This window comes from Scyliorhinus torazame, chromosome 9 (assembly GCF_047496885.1).
Source record: "Scyliorhinus torazame isolate Kashiwa2021f chromosome 9, sScyTor2.1, whole genome shotgun sequence".
Classification (NCBI taxonomy): Eukaryota; Metazoa; Chordata; class Chondrichthyes; order Carcharhiniformes; family Scyliorhinidae; genus Scyliorhinus; species Scyliorhinus torazame.
In genome coordinates, this window is record NC_092715.1 from 19,178,543 (window position 1) to 19,196,623 (window position 18,081).

The 18,081-nt window shown below is 45.9% G+C and overlaps 1 protein-coding gene across 1 annotated transcript in view; it reads right to left on the reverse strand.

The window, feature by feature from the left end:
• The window catches only part of ggt6 (gamma-glutamyltransferase 6), a 36,236-nt gene extending 18,575 nt beyond the window's left edge, over positions 1–17,661 (reverse strand). The window contains 1 exon segment of the mRNA XM_072517545.1: positions 17,367–17,661. Within this exon segment, the coding sequence (XP_072373646.1) occupies positions 17,367–17,661 (295 nt within the window).
• Positions 17,662–18,081: the final 420 nt, after the last annotated feature.

Here is an 18,081-nt window from a genome sequence, read left to right on the forward strand (position 1 = left end):
CTCCTATCAGTGACTTTTTCGCCTTACTATTCCTGATTTCCACCCAAATGGATTCAACCTTATCCTCCACAGCACCGATGTCATCCCTTACTGTTGCCCGGATGTCATCCTTAAATAACAGAGCTACACCACCTCCCTTACCATCCACTCTGTCCTTCCGAAAAGTTTGATACCCTCGGATATTTAACTCCCAGTCGTGACCATCCTTTAACAATGTTTCAGTCATGGCCACTAAATCATAGTCATTCATGATGATTTGCGCCATCAACTCATTTACCTTATTCTGAATACTACGAGCATTCAGGTAAAGTACACTTATGTTGGCTTTTTTACCTCTGTTCTGAATCTTAACACCTCGATCAGTAACCTCTCCTAAGTTATATTTCCTCTTAAACTTTCTCCTAATTTTCCTTGTCGTCGAACCCATATCTTCCTGTAACAACCTGCCGCGTCGCTTACCATTAATGTTTTCACTTCCCGTTTTATTTCTTTTAGTATTCCTGGACCTATTCACTGAGCTCCCCTCAGTCACTGTACCTTGTACTGTCGCTCTTTTTGATTTTTGACTATGGCTTCTCTGCCTTACACTTTCCCCCTTACTGCCTTTTGTTTCTGTCCCTGTTTTACTACCTTCCAACTTCCTGCATCGGTTCCCATGCCCCTGCCACCTTACATAGAACATACAGTGCAGAAGGAGGCCATTTGTCCATTGAGTCTGCACCGACCCACTTAAGCCCTCACTTCCACCCTAGCCTGTAACCCAGTAACCCCATCTAACTGTTTTGGTCATTAAGGGCAATTTATTATGGCCAATCCACCTAACCTCCACGTCTGGACTGTGGAAGGAAACTGGGGCACCCGGAGGAAACCCACGCAGACACGGGGAGGATGTGCAGACTCCGCAAAGACTGTGACCCAGTGGGGAATCGAACCTGGGACCCTGGTGCTGTGAAGCCACATTGCTGGCCACTTGTGCTACCGTGCTGCCCATAATCAAAGACCCCTCCCACCCAGCTTACTCACTCTTCCACCTTCTTCCATTGGGCAGGAGATACAAAAGTCTGGGAACACACACGTACAGACTCTAAAACAGCTTCTTCCCCACTGTCACCAGACTCCTAAATGACCCTCTTACAGACTGATCTGATTAATATTACACTCCTGAATGCTTCACCCCATGCCGATGCCTATGTATTATGGTGTGTCCCATGTGGTGCCCTATTATGTTTCATTTCATGTATGGATTGATCTGTTTGAGTTCCTCGCAGGAAAATACTTTTCACTGTACCTCGATACACATGACAATAAACCAATCCAAATCCAATCCAATCTAATCCAATCATGAATCGCAGAAAGTCGGTATGCAGGTAAGCACGTAATAAAAGCAAATGGAATGTTTGTGTTTATTGCAAATGGACTGGAGCATAAAAGTAGAGAAGTTTTGTTGCAATTGTATAGGGTGTAGGTGAGACCACATCTGGAGAATTGTGCCCAGTTTTGGTCTCCTTATTTGAGGAAGGATGTGGTGGCACTGGAGGCAGTTCAGAGGAGGTTCACCAGATTGATTCCAGGGATGAAAGGGCTGACGTATGAGGAGAGATTAAACAGTTTGGGTTCATACTCGCTGGAGTTTAGAAGGATGAGAGGGGATCTGATCAAGGTGTATAAAATACTAAAAGGGATTGATAAAGTAAACGTAGACCAAATGTTCCCCCTTGTGGGGCAATCCAGAACGAGAGGTCACGGATAGAGGTTGAGAGGTGCTTGATTTAAAACTGAGTAGAGGAGGAACTAAAGGCGGTGATCAGGGGGGAAATAATAGCCTATATGGTTGTGGTGAACGTATTATGGTAACCATTCACCACTGTATTACATTGGACTATGCTGTTACCTATGTGGGCTCCACCTATGGACCATTGTACTGTATTACACCGCTTGTATCATGTTGGTGCCCTTGTGGGCTCCGTCCCTGGCTCCGCCCCCTTGAGGGGAGGTATATAGAGCAGCTGTCCTGCAGGCAGCTCTCAGTGCAGAGCAGTCGCAGGCAGGCACTGTTCTAGTTGATTAAAGCCACTGTTCACTTCAACTCTCTGTCTCGTGTGAATTTAATCAACTACAACATCGCGATGGAAGCAGCCCTCAAACCTGACCGACTGGAACTTGACTCACAGGCCGCGGAAGCCAAAGGGATTTTTTCACAGTGGCTCCAATGTTTCGAGGCCTTCCTCGCCGCCTCCTCCTCGCCCTCCGTCACCGACAAACAGAAGCTGAGCCTCCTCCATACCCGGGTGAGCCATCGAATCTCCGTGCAACTCGAGGAAGCGACCACATACGCAGACGCCCTCGCGATGCTGAAGCGCCTCTACGTGAGGCCGGTTAACGAAGTGTACGCGCGGCATCTCCTCACCACTCGCCGCCAATGCCCCGGGGAATCGCTGGAGGAGTACCTACGCGACCTCAAAGTCCTCGCGCGAAGCTGCAACTACAAGGACGTCACGGCCTCACAGCACTTGGCACTCGCCGTCCGGGACGCCTACGTGGCTGGGGTCCGGTCCAACTACGTCAGACAGCCCCTGCTCGAGAAGGACGCCCTCGACCTAGAAGAGACGGTAAAACTAGCCACCTCCCTAGAAGTAGCGTTCCAAAGCCTCACGCTTTCCCCTCCGACCACGCGATCCCCTCGTGGACCCCCAACCAGAGAGTACCCCAGGCCTGTGCCGCGCGGCTGCCCGCCCAACCCGGGGGGCTGCCCTGCTACTTTTGCGGCCAGAGCCAGCACCCCAGGCAGCGTTGCCCGGCTCGGAACGCGAACTGCAGCGACTGTGGCAAGAAAGGATACTTCGCCAAAGCTTGCCTGGCCAGGTCCAAGTCCTCCAAATCACAGGCCCGACCCTCAGACTCACAGGCCTGCAGACCCCACAGTGTGGCTGCGTGCCTGCCGGCTCCGCCCCCTCCGGGCGCATCACCCGCCTCGTGTTGTCCGTGGGGGAGCCATCTTCGACTCTACACAACACGTGCGACTCACGGGGGCCGCCATCTTCACCGCCGCCCGACACGTGCGATTGACGGGGGCCGCCATCTTGGCCGCCATCTTGACCGCCGCCGACACGTGCGACTCACGGGGGCCGCCATCTTGGCCGCCATCTTCATCACCGCCCGACACATGCGATTGACGGGGGCAGCCACCTTGGGACCACTCCACCACCTCCGACCACGCCGGCTACCCGCAACTCGGCGCGGTCACCCTCGACCAGTCACACCCAAAGCACCTCAGGAACTCCATGATGACCGTCCGGATCAATGGGCACGAAACGCCTTGCCTGTTTGACTCCGGCAGCATGGAGATCTTCGTTCACCCAGACACGGAAATCCACCTCCGGGGTCTCGCTTCCGTCCTGGCTGAAGACACCAGGGCCCGTGCTACTCAGGAACACGTGACGAGCCATAAGTCCGACCCCCTGGTCGAGAGGGTCCAGCTCCTTCACACCAACCCCCAGTATGCATATGTAGCGCACCCCGATGGCTGACAAGATACAGTCTCCCTCCGGGACCTGGCACCCGCAGGATCCCCTACCATCACCTACCCCCCCCCAACCTACACCGAACAGCGCCCCCGCCCCTACATGGCCTCCATACCCCCTCCTATGCCCCCGCCCCCCATTGCCGACCTACAGGAATGAAGCTCCTGAAGACACGCTCCCGGAGTCCACACCTGTGCCCGCATCGACGAGTTTGACATCCGTGCCCGCTGTGAAACCAGAGCTCCGCCGATCGCAGCTCACGATCAGGCCGCAGGACAGACTGAACCTGTGAGCCCTTCACCCCCGCTGGACTTCAATTTTTTAACAGGGGGTGAATGTGGTGAACGCATTATGGTAACCATTCACCACTATATTACATTGTACTATGCTGTTGCCCATGTGGGCTCCACCTCTGGACCATTGTACTGTATTACACCGCTTAAGTCATGTTGGTACCCTTGTGTGCTCCGGCCCAGACTCCGCCCCCTTGAGGGGAGGTATATAGAGCAGTTGCCCTGTAGGCGGCTCTCAGTGCAGAGCAGTCGCAGGCAAGCACTGTTCTAGTTGATTAAAGGCTCTGTTCACTTCAACTCTCTGTCTCGAGTGAACTGATGGTCGCATCAAGGGTGCTTAAGGACAGGAAAGAATGGGGGGGGGGAGGGGGGGCAAGCAGCAGCTGATCGACTCCATAGTGGAGATGGATCGGCGGGACTCCACGGGCTTGATCATGGCGTTACTGGCAGAGAAAAAAAAAACTACAAATGGAATTCGACCTGCTCTCCACCGGGAAAGCAGCCTATCAGCTCCGCCAGTCACGGGGGCGGGGGGTGGGGGGGGGGAGGGGGAGTGGGGGGGGGGGGCTTCTCCAAGTATGGAGACAAGGCCAGCCGCCTGATGGCACACCAAATAAGGAAACAGGTTGCATCAAGGGAAATAACACAGGTAAAGGATGGGAACGGAACGATAGCCATGGCCCCGAACGAGGTCAACGAGGCCTTCGCGATTTCTACCGGGGACGGCACACCTTAAGCCCCCGAAGGGGGACTCTGAGATGAAACAGTTCCTCGAAGGACTGGATATACCAGTTGTGGGAGAAGACACGGGAAGCACCTCTAAGGCTGGATGAGATGGTGGAATGCATTCATTTCATGCAGTTAGGTGTGCACCCGGACTGGGTGGGTTCTCGGTGAATTTTCCCAAAAGGTTTGCGGCAACATTGGCCCCGCAGATGTTCAATGATTCGCTGTTGAAGGGAGCCCTGCCGGCCACGCTGGCTTAGGCTTCAATCTCACTGATTTCCAAAAAGGGTAAGGGCACGACCGAATGTGAATACATAGATACATCGATACATAGAAGATAGGAGCAGGAGGAGGCCTTTTGGCCCTTCGAGCCTGCTCCGCCATTCATCACGATCATGGCTGATCATCCAACTCAATAGCCTAATCCTGCTTTCTCCCCATAGCCTTTGATCCCATTCTCCCCAAGTGCTATATCCAGCCGCCTCCTGAATATATTCAATGTTTTAGCATCAACTACTTCCTGTGGTAATGAATTCCACAGGCTCACCACTCTTTGTGTGAAGAAATGTCTCCTTATCTCTGTCCGAAATGGTTTACCCTGAATCCTCAGGCTGTGACCCCTGGTTCTGGACACACCCATCTTGGTAACATCTTCCCTGCATCTGCCCTGTCTAGTCCTGTTAGAATTTTATAATCTCTATGAGATCCCCCCTCATTCTTCTGAACACCAGCGAGAACAATCCCAACCTAGTCAATCTCTCCTCATATGACAGTCCCGCCATCCCTGGAATCAGTCTGGTAAATCTTTGCTGCACTGCCTCGAGAGCAAGAACATCCTTCCTTGGAGAAGGAGACCAAAACTGCACACAATACTCCAAGTGTGGCCTCACCAAGGCCCTGTACAATTGCAGCAACACATCCCTGCTTCTATACTCGAAACCTCTCGCAATGAAGGCCAACATACCATTAGTCTTCTTTACCGCCTGCTGCACCTGCATGCTTACCTTCAGCGAATGGTGCACAAGGACACCCAGATCCCGCTGCACACTCCTCTCTCCCAATTTACATTCAGGTAGTAATCTGCCTTCCTGTTTTTCATTCCAAAATGAATAACCTCACACTTATTCAAATTATACTGCATCTGCCATTGGTTTGCCCACTCGCCCAACCTGTCCAGATCTTGCTGTAGGATCCCTGCATCCTCGTGATAATTCACCCTCCCACCTAATTTGGTATCATCTGCAAACTTTGAGATGTTACATTTTGTTCCCTCATCCAAATCATTAATATATATTGTGAATAGCTGGGTCCCAGCACCGATCCCTGTGGCAACCCACGAGTTACTGCCTGCCAATTTGAAAAGGACCCATTAATCTCTACTCTTTGTTTCCTCTCTGCCAACCAGTTTTCTATCCACCTCAATACATTTCCCCAATCCCATGCGCTTTAATTTTGCACAATAATCTCTTATGTGGGACTTTGTCAAACGCCTTCTGAAAGTCCAAATATAGCACATCGACTGGCTCCCCCTTGTCGACTGTACTGGTTCCCTCTTCAAAGAATTCCAACAGATTTATCAAGCATGATTTTCCCTTCATAAATCCATGCTGACTCTGACTGATCCTGCCACTGCTTTCTAAATGTTCCGCTATAAAGTCCTTGATAATTGATTCAAGAATTTTCCCCACTACCGATGTTAGGCTTACTGGTCTATAATTCCCTGCTTTCTCTCTACCTCCCTTTTTGAATATCGGAGTGACGTGAGATACCCTCCAATCTGCAGGGACAGTTCCAGAGTCTATAGAATCCCGGAAGATGACCACCAATGCATCCACTATTTCCAGAGCCACCTCCTTAAGCACTCTGGGATGCAGATTCTCAGGCCCTGGGGATTTATCCGCCTTCAATCCCATCAGTTTTCCCAGCACCATTTCTCTACTAATGTTGATCTCCCTCAGTTCTCCCCTCTCACTAAACCTTTCATTCTTCAACATTTCTGGGATCTGATTTGTGTCCTCATTTGTGAAGACAGAAATGAATGAAAATGAAATGAAATGAAAATGAAAATCGTTTATTGTCACAAGTAGGCTTCAAATGAAGTTATTGTGAAAAGCCCCTTTTATGTTTACCAAAATATATATTCAATTGCTCAGCCATTTCTTTGTCCCTTATTATTCATTCCCCCGTTTCTGACTGCAGTGGGCCTACATTTCTCTTTACCAATCTCTTTCTCTTCACATATCTGTAGAAACTCTTACTGTCAATCTTTATGTTCCCTGCAAGCTTCCTTTTGTACTGTACTTTCCCCTTCTTAATCAATCCCTTCGTCCTTCTTTGCTGAATTCTAAACTGCTCCCAATCCTCAGACCCATTATTTTTTTTGGCCAATCTGTATGCTTCTTCCTTGTACCGGATACTATTTCTAATTTCCTTTGTAAGCCATGGATTGGCCCTCGTACCCCTTTTTCTTTTGTGCTAGACAGGAATGAACAGTTGCTGTAGTTCCTCCATGCGTTCCTTGAATGTTTGACATTGTCTATCCACTGTCATCCCTTTAAGTAACTATCCCTAATCTATCAAGGCCAACTCATGCCTCATATCCTCATAGTTCCCTTTATCATGATTCAGCACCCTAGTCTCCGAATCAACTACTTCACTCTCCATCTTGATAAAAAATTCTATCATGTTATGGTCGCTCATCCCCAAGGGGTCTCAACAAAGAACAAAGAACAAAGAAATGTACAGCACAGGAACAGGCCTTTCGGCCCTCCAAGCCCGTGCCGACCATGCTGCCCGACTAAACTACAATCTTCTACACTTCCTGGGTCCGTATCCCTCTATTCCCATCCTATTCATGTATTTGTCAAGCTGCCCCTTAAATGTCACTATCGTCCCTGCTTCCACCACCTCCTCCGGTAGCGAGTTCCAGGCACCCACTACCCTCTGCGTAAAAAACTTGCCTCGTACATCTACTCTAAACCTTGCCCCTCTCACCTTAAACCTATGCCCCCTAGTAATTGACCCCTCTACCCCGGGGAAAAGCATCTGACTATCCACTCTGTCTATGCCCCTCATAAAGAGACGCCAACATCTCATGAACGAATTTTAAAAAACCTTCCCATGGTACATTTTTGAGACTTCCGTTCCTTGACCTTGCTATCTTAATTTCTGCGGATAGAATGTCCACTTGTATTACAACCACTAGTATTACAACCATTGTAGTACTACCATTACAAACCCACCAACTCCCAGAGCTACCTCGATTACTTCACACCCCACATCCCGGAAGGACTCCATCTCATTCTCCCAGTTCCTTCGCCGCCAGCGCATCTGTCCGGATGACGCCACTTCCGAAAAAGATGCTGCGGACATGTCTTCATTCTTCCTAAATCGTGGTTTCCCACCTACTGTGGTTGACAGGGCTCTCAATCGTGTCCGACGCATCTCCCAAGCCTCTGCTCTTACCCCTTACCCTCCGTTCCTCCCAGAAGACTTGTCCCCACTTTTAAATCCACCATGCTCCACATTCAAAGGATCGACCTCCGCAGTTCCACCAACTCGAGCATGATGTTATCACCAAACACATCTTCCCCTCGCTCCCCTTGTCAGCATTTTGCAGGGACCATTCCCCCTGGGGTCCCCTTGTCCACTCCTCCATCACCCCCAACACCTCACCCTCTTCCCACGGCACGTTCCCATGCAATGGAGGGTGTAAGACCTGGCCCACTACCTCTGCACCATCCCAGGGCCTGAACACTCTTTTCAAGTGAGGCAGCATTTCACGTGCACCTCCTTCACTCTGGTCCATTGCATTTGCTGATCCCAGTGCGGTCTACTCTACATTGGGGAGACTAAACACAGACTGGGTGACAGCCTCGGTCCATCCGCAAGCAGGACCCAGACCTTCCTGTCGCTAGCAACTGCTGCGAAAGCTAGTTATTTGAAACAAACCTGTTGGATTTTAACCTGGTGTTGTAAGACTTCTTACTTTGATCACCCACATTTACATTCCTTTTGTCTTTCTGTCCTCAACATCTTTGTCAATCTCCACCTATCATAGAACATACAGTGCAGAAGGAGGCCATTCGGCCCATCGAGTCTGCACTGACCCACTTAAGCCCTCACTTCCACCCTAGCCTGTAACCCAATAACCTCTCCTAACCACCCGGAGGAAACCCACGCACACACGGGGAGAACGTGCAGACTCCGCACAGACAGTGACCCAGCGGGGAATCGAACCTGGGGCCCTGGCGCTGTGAAGCCACAGTGCTAACCACGTGTGCTACCGTGCTGCCCATCGCTGGCCCTCTATTCAGCCTCACTGTTGCATGCCCCCCACCCCCCCCAAACAACAGTATAAATCTGACCCTATTTCCAAGTCTCTCCAGCTTTGAGTCTCCCAGGCGCGAAACCTTAGTTCCCTTTTCTCTGCACAGATGCCGTCAAACCTGCTGGGATTGTCCAGTATCTCCTGTCTTTGTTTCAGATTCTAACCACTCGCTGCCTCATGTCACCCCTGCTTCTTTTGCCAATCACTGTCCTCGAGTTGGCGATCCTTCCACCAATGGGAATCATTTCTACTCTTGTCCAGGTCCTTCAGGATCTTTAGCACCTCTATCAAATCTTTCCACAGACCTCTCCTCCCAGGGGAACAGCCTCAGTTTCTGGTTTAGCTCACTGGGCTAAATAGCTGGCTTTTAAAGCAGACCAAGGCAGGCCAGCAGCACGGTTCAATTCCCGTACCAGCCTCCCCGAACAAGCGCCGGAATGTGGCAACTAGGGGCTTTTCACGGTAACTTCATTTGAAGCCTACTTGTGACAATAAGCAATTTTCATTCATTTCAGTTTCTCTAATCTGTCCATGTCACTGAAGTTCCTCATCTCTGAAACCATTCTTGTAAATCTTTTCTGCACCCTCAGGAAAGCCTTCACATTCTTCCGAAAGTTTGATGACCAGAACTGGACACAATGCCCCAGTTGGGCCAAACCCTTGCTTCATGCAGGTGCAATGCAAGATACACTCGTATCTTTTGGTCTTCCTTAAACCCGGTGAACTCAACAGGAAAGGGAATCTTATCATGTGGATAGGCATACTACATTCTAAACACCTCAAGCAAATAAGAACAAAGAACAAAGAAAAGTACAGCACAGGAACAGGCCCTTTGGCCCTCCAAGCCTGTGACGACCATGCTGCCCATCAAAACTAAAATTTTCTACACTTCCGGGGTCGGTATCCCTATATCCCCATCCTATTCGCGTATTTGTCAAGATGCCTCTTTAAACATCGCTATCATACCTGCTTCCACCACCTCCTCCGGCAGCGAGTTCCAGGCACCCACTACCCTCTGTGCAAAATAACTGCCCTCACACATCTCCTCTAAACCTTGCCCCTGTTGTTGAAAACTCACCACTATTCTAAGAAGTCCCCATACCAAAAAGGACTGATATTCTAAATGGTGAACAGGGATTCTCATTCCCTGACTCCGATGCAGGCTTCAGTGGGTGCTATTCAGGTCAAACTATGTTTTCAGGTTATCCCCCGGTATAACCCATACCTTCACCGAAGATTTCGATGGTAGCATCGATTTATTTTATTATTATTTTTTCATTTAAAAGCTGCAAATACTTTCTTTACAGAAAGGAAAAAGATCTTGCTTCTGGTCCTTCTGGTTGGTTGAAGGAACCTTCAGGCCAACCTTGACAATCAATCTTCTTTAAAGTCTGGTCTTCTTTAGATGTATTCGCTGGTTAGCTCGGTTGCTGTGTCCTATCTTTCCCATGTACCGAGCTGTGAGAGCTGACTCTGCTGGCTGTTTCTGAGCTGACTCTGAGCTGACTCTGCCTACTTTTTAAATTCTAGTCTTCCTTAGATGTATTAGCTATTTTAGCTCGGCTGCTTTGCCCTGTCCCTTTCCCATGTCCGAGCTGACTGTAATCTGACTCTGAGCTGCTTGTTCCGTCTCTGCTCCTCCGCCTCTCTGCTTCTCTTTGAGTTCTGGTTCTGGTAGTTCCTGCTCTGGTCTCTGGGTTTATATTCTCTTTCTCACCGTTATTGAGTTTTTCTGACTTTATTGTAAAGTAACTTTTTTCACTTTGATTGTAAAAAGTATCTTTGATCGAAACATTCTAATACAACTGGGTATTCATTTTGACATGACCTCACCTCTCAGGTCTCTGATTACATTGTTTCCTTTGTGATGTTCAAAGTTCCTTTGTGATGTTCAAAAATGCTTTGGTTTCAAGAGGTGTGAATTTTGGTTTGGTTCCTGTCATTTCTATAGTTTTATTTTCCAATTGTGTCCTCAGCTCATAATTGTAACTTTGATTCTGGCTTTGAATTATGTTTCTCGCAGACTGATAGTCTCCAGTTTTCTTTAATTTACCTGGTATTAGCAAAATTTCACACCTAGAATTGTCACCAAATTCAACTGAACCTCATCCTTTCCTTTCCAGCTGCTTGCTAAGATAATTAATTTCAACAAAGGTGTGAAACATTGCTTTTAGCTGTATGCTAAAAATCCACTTGGTTATAACTTCAAAGGTTTATGTTTATCATCTAGCTCAACTGAAACTCTCATCCATGCATTTCCAGATGCTTACCAAGATAGTTACTTTCAATGAAGGTGTGAGTCATTGTTTTTGGCTTCATTCAAAATCCTGTGTGTTTGCTAAGCCTGCTTGACCAAGGTTATCTGGATTTTACAATCCTGCTCTTTGCGGCTGCTGTTAACTCCTTGTGGGATCTTTCCCTGTATACTCTCATGTTTCTCTCAGACCAGATATTGCCAGACATCCATGTTTCAAATTACACATCTTTCCATATTATCAATTACACCCCGTCTTGACATTCGAAACATAACTATATCATTTCGTCAATTATTCCCCCATCTAATTGTACTAACTAACATATATCCCCGAGCTTTCTCATTTGTATGTACATATTTTGTGATTTTAAATTGTGCACCAAAATCAATTCGTAAATGTATCCATATCACAGGCCAGTGTCTGTTTTCGTTCTTTCCTCAAGTCCAATTACCGTGAACCATAGCCGCAGCCGCTCAGGAAGGTAACACAATAGCTATATCCGTGTGTTCCACTACCTCCAAAGTATTTTACTTCCTTGGGGTAGCAGCACAGTAGAAACTTCCTCACGTCCCTTAGAAACAGCACACAACTCAGTCCAGCAATAACCAAAAAGATCTTTTGCCCATCACTGGCTGTTAAGTGTCCCATTTTTCCGTCATCCAAATTGCTTTCCGTTTCTCATTGGAATGGTAAATTATGATATCATGTACCACCCTTTGATTCCCTTGCTTCATTAATTTAAAAGGCTCAATTGATCCTGCTTCTATCCCTGACTTCTCCACATTAATGTCTAACATTGTCCTGAAACATGTATGTCTGCAAGCCCCTGGTGTACATGAGAGACTATCTTTCTGACGAACCTCCTTCAAATCCCTTTCATCTGCTATCATTTCCCTTACAACATGAAAGTGTATATTTTCCATTACAACATTTGCAACATAATATGCCAACAGTATTCGCAAAATCACATCGAACTGTCACTTTTTCTTTTTCTAAATAAATTCTCCCTATTGTTAAATACACAGTAAAAAAAAAATTAAGTCTTATCTTAATACATTACTCATTACCTAACCACACAAATAGACTATGTGTTACAACTTTACATATTTGCAACTGTTATCACAATTTCAATATTAAAAATAAAGTACAATATCGACACATCCCTTTGTAGCTTTGGGACCATAGTCATTACGTACTAAATATGGCGTGTAAACAACATCAATATTATTCGTGATGTTCTATGCAGTTAAATCAAGAAAACACACTAAACTACCACTATTCCCCCTCTATTAAAACATTCACACAGCTTAGAAATGCTGATCAAGTTCTTGAACGGCACACATACCCCCATTATCATAACATAACAGTCTCTGCCAATTTACATGACATTTCTTCCTTAATAATGTTTACAGCTCGTCAATGCAATATTGTTTGCTGCATTGGTAATAATGTTCCCGCCATGGCATCATAGAACATAGAACATAGAAAATACAGCACAGAACAGGCCCTTCGGCCCACGATGTTGTGCCGAACCTTTGTCCTAGATTAATCATAGATTATCATTGAATTTACAGTGCAGAAGGAGGCCATTCGGCCCTTTGAGTCTGCACCGGCTCTTGGAAAGAGCACCCTACCCAAACTCAACACCTCCACCTTGATGCTACATAATTTGTAGCATCAAGCTACAAAAATTCTTAAACTATTGTCATTTATGATGTTGGGGTTCCTCGTCAGTCGCTGCTGTCTGCCGAGACCCTTAATAACTCCACGCGTAGTATATACCCCGTGGAGACCGCAGATCATCCATCAGCTGATGTCCAGTTAGAGATGTCTGACCGGAGGTTTCACTGTTCAGTAATAATTTGATATTTTGATTTGTTTCTAACCCGTAAAGTTTTCCTCCGGGCTCTTGTCATTTAATTCCCTCAAATATGTAGCCAATTGTATCATTAGTTTCCCCCCAATCCTGTCTAAAACATTCTTCTCTGGAGTGCAGTTCTCTTCCTTCTTGTGAACTGGTTTGTCTGTTATTTATTTTTTCCATCTGAAAAATCAAATGAACAGGTCAAGGGGGGAGAGGGCCCTATTCTTTAATTTGTACTTTCTATCTTCGTTTGAACACTCCAGAAGTGCTCTCTCCAGGATTTCCGGATTTAGTTTGCTACCATTTCTTTCCTTTTTTTTTGAACTGGTTTATTTTCCTTATCCTTTATGTTCTTCAAACAATTAAAGCTTGTTAAGCCTCCTCCTTCTGTCTTTGCACCCCTGAGTGAGATTCGAAGAAACTCAAACTCCTCCTCTTTTGCTCACTCAGTGATCCAATCTGGTCGAAACCTTACCCTGATACATTCCTGATATTGCCACTGCATTTACTAATTACTTTATTTTGATTACTACCGGATTTTTATGAAGGTAAGTTCCAAACATGACATTGTAACTTCATCATCTGTCCAATCAATGCTGCTAATGGGTTTTAATTCACTGTCTTCCCACCAATCGGGTCATGTGTTTTAATTGTGATACAATTTATTTTGCTCCAGACACCATTTGCTTCTCTCAGTCAACTATATGTTTACCCAAATTCTGAACAACCTTATCTTTACATTTTACAGCTTCACTGATTACTTTCCCTGCAGTTTTAGTTGGTAGCTTCACCCACACTTCCCTCTGTGTTATCAATTGGTTTTAATATCTTAATTTTACTACCTGCATCTATTTTTATCAAATCTTTTCCTGCCATCAGATTCTCATTTCCTTATACTGCAAGTAATTCTCCTAATCTAATTTCTGGTCCAATATCTTTATTCTCCAAAGCTTTAGAATGTATTTAACATTCTAAACATCATTATGCTTTTTGCTAGTGACATTCTTGAGATCATCGGGCACTAGGACCCTGCGGAGCTATGCAGTGTCAATTTCAACGCATCAGTTTCAAAGCCTGCTAGCAGCTGACTGCTGTCCAGTACAAACTCTGTATACGTTTATTCTGAGACCAATTCAGTTCTGAACATACTGATTTACCTCATAATACTAATCACATTTCTACCTGCCATTTATAACTTCTAATTAATGTGAAACTCGGTTTTGCAAAATACAATATTTTTAAAAATACAAACACCAAAGGAAATTCACAAATCCTTATTAGACATGCATTCATCCACTCAGATTTTGGATCTCTACTTTGTAGGGTTTCACAAATGCTTATTAAACACACACTCATTTATCCACTGAGATCTTGGACCTCTATTCAGTAGGGTTTTAGTTACTCTTTACAAAAATCGAGACCCCTCCGTGCTGATAAGTCGCACTCATGCAGGAGTTTTTTTCCTCTGCTAATCTTTTCCACTCTGTTTCATTGCTTCAACTCTCTTGACCGTGTTTCAGAGCAAGAGGATTATTCTAATTGCCATTTTTCGGAATTCTAATTTCTGTTCCTGGTTGTCCCTTTCAGTTGCAATCTGAAATTAAGGATAAGTACCCTTTCTGGGCCCTATCCAAGGCTGACTAAGGTACTATCTTCCCGTTTTAGTTAAGGGTCGAGTGGTTATTGGTCTCCAAAGATTCTAGGCGTCCCCCATTTCTCTAGGATGTAACCTCACAATCTGCCTTACTCTAAGGATGATTTATTTTTTGGCCTCTTTTTACCAGTAATGGATGCAAGATTTTTAGTGCTGTCACCAAGATGTCTTGCAGACTTTATCTCAGGGTCAGCATCTTCTAGTCTGCTGGTTTTACACCCAACCTGAGCTTCAGTCCCCTCGATCCACAGAATATCCTTACAAAAGTCAATCACACATGACTTTCCAGACTAAACTCGGCAGGTAAAGTCTGACTCACACATTGACTAGAAACTTCTAATATTCTAGCCTTTGTGCTGGTTAGAAACTTCTCATATTCCAACCGTTTCTTGGGAACTAGAAACTTCTAATATTCTAGCCCCCACGCTAGCCCCCATTCTGCTCAGCTAGAAACTTCCAATATTCTAGCCTCGCTTTACCCAGAAACTTCTAATATTCTAGGCTCCACACTGGATGCCATGGAGAAAGCAAAACAACCGGCTGGGCGTAATTAACACTGTGTTAACACGACGGGTGCCATGTAGAAAATTATTCGAAGAAGTCCCCCTGTACCAAAAAGGGCTGATATTCTAAATGGTGAACAGGGATTCTCACTCCCTGACTCCGATGCAGGCTTTGGTGGGTGCTATTCAGGTCAAACTATGTTTTCAAGTTATCCCCCGGTATAACCCATACCATCACCGAAGATTTCATCTACTTACCACTTAGTAGCATCGATCCTGGGTCCCGCATTGCTAAGTAAGTAAAGTAGACTTTGGAATAACCACTATTTCAGGTTAAATTAAGTTTATTTTATTATTATATTTTTTCTTTTAAAAGCTGCAAATACTTTCTTTACAGAAAGGGAAAAGATCTTGCTTCTGGATCCTTCTGGTTGGTTGAAGGGACCTTCAGGCCCATCTTGATAATCAATCTTCTTTAAAGTCTGGTCTTCTTTAGATGTATTCACTAGTTAGCTCGGTTGCTGTGTCCTATCTTTCCCCTGTACCGAGCTGTGAGAGCTGGCTCTGCTGTTTGTTTCTGAGCTGACTCTGAGCTGACTCTCCCTACTCTTTAAATTCTAGTCTTTCTATTTTAGCTCAGCTGCTTTGCCCTTTCCCATGTCCGAGCTGACTGTAATCTGACTCTGAGCTGCTTGTTCCTTCTCTGCTTCTCCACCTCTCTGTTTCTCTTGAGTTCTGGTTCTGGTAGTTCCTGCTCTGGTCTCTGGGTTTATATTCTCTTTCTAACAGTTAATAAGTTTTTATGACTTTATTGTAAAGTAACTTTTTTCACTTTGATTGTAAAAAGTATCTTTGACCTAAACATTCTAAAACAACTAAGTATTCATTTGCTTACTTCAGCTGCTTACTAAGATAGTTAATTTAAACGAAGGTGTGAAACGTTGCTTTTAGCTGTATGCTAAAAATCCACTTGATTATAACGTTAAAGGTTTATGTTTATCATCTAGCTCAACTGAACCTCATCCATGCTTTTCCAGATGCTTACTAAGATAGTTACTTTCAATGAAGGTGTGAGCCATTGTTTTTGGCTTCATTCAAAATCCTGTGTGTTTGCTAAGCCTGCTTGACCAAGGATATCTGCATTTTACAATCCTGCTCTTTGCAGCTGCTGTTAACCCTTTGTGGGATTTTTCCCTGTATCCTCTCATGTTTCTCTCAGACCAGATATTGCCAGACTTCCATGTTTCAAATGACACATCTTTCCATATTATCAATTACACCCATCGCACCTTAAACCTATGTCCCCTCGTAATTGACTCTTCCACCCTGGGAAAAAGCCTCTGACTATCCAGTCTGTCCATGCCCCTCATAATCTTGTAGACTTCTATCAAGTCGCCCCTCAACCTCCACCATTCCAGTAAGAACGAACCAAATTTATCCAACCTCTCCTCGTTGCTAACATCTTTCCCAAGTCTACGCATTTCTAGGCCCAGCTTTCCAACCCCATCTTGATAATCTTATTAATTCCCTTAATCTTTGAAACGGTCTCAATCACATCACCCAGTAATCAGCTATTCTCAAGGAGAGCTCCACACTAGCCGATGCAATCTGTACTCAGGATTTAACCCTTTTAACCTCATTCATACAAATATACATTATGCAGCCATACAGATGCTGTTCTGCACATTATTGATCTACATATTAAATATTTTCAAGCACATGAAACAAATCTCGTCACATTTTAGCTTCTCATGTCACCTCAAGTCAAATCAATGTACACTCTCAGCAAAACTAACGCTGAAGGAGAGACTTTAAAGTGAACTGCCAGAGCATTTAAGACTGGAAGCAATTCAATTTCACGGTTCTGCGGATTAATTACTCAAGTTTCCGCCTGCTCAATTACTTTAATCAAGAGCACTTGATGGAATTACTGACTTTGTAACTCCCTGCCAGCGATCTATTAACCAGAGATGATCTGTAAAGGAGGATGTGAAGCCGGCAAAGTGGGGATTGCAACAAGAGCTCACCACCCCAAAGTAAGCTTGTCCGCTGACTAATTTCAGCTGGCAGAGAGGCTGGCCTTTTTCAGGTACCTGGGCTTTGGTCTTTCTGACACGTTGACTGTAGGGGCCTTGGGAGCCAGCGTCACCGAGCATGGACAAGAACGAAAGTTGTGGAGACCCTGCTTTAGAGTGGAAGGTGCGGACTCTCCCCACTGACCTGAATCAGTAATGACAGCCACGTGATGGTAAACTCCGGGTTCGTGGTGGTGGGCAGGAGGTACGTTGTTGCCATGGTGATGGTGTCCTTCTCCCTGGTGGGTCCTTCCATCTTTGGCCCTGTGGCCTTTCCCAGGAGCCTCGAGGTTGCCATACGTCAAAACATGGAAGCCAAAATAACGGCCAATGCCACGCAGCATCACGGATGCGGTGATACGAATGCAAGACTCCCGCTTCTGACAGGAAAGCATCGAGCGTGCAGAGGTCCTAGAAATAAATATCGAATCAGATGTCATAGGGGATGATCATTATGCCCACTGAGCCTGCGCCAGTCCTCTGAAAGAGTAGTCCCACTGCCTCCTTTCACATTCCTTCCCCATAGTGCTGCTCCCGTGCCAGCCTCCCCGAACAGGCGCCGGAATGTGGCGACTAGGGGCTTTTCACAGTAACTTCATTTAAAGCCGACTCGTGACAAGGAGCGATTTTCATTTTTCAAATGTTTCCCATTTAATTCCCTCCTGAACTGGATCGCGGCTTGAATCCCCCTTTCACAGATGATTGAATCTGCTTCCCGCCGCCCTCTCAGACAGCGCGTTCCAGGTCGCCACAGCTCACTGCACTAAAAGCTATTTTTGTCAAACAGGAAAGTGTGAAACGAGCCTGGAACCGGTTTACGTGTTTTTATCTGTTCTAATTTCAGGCTGCAATTTTCACCC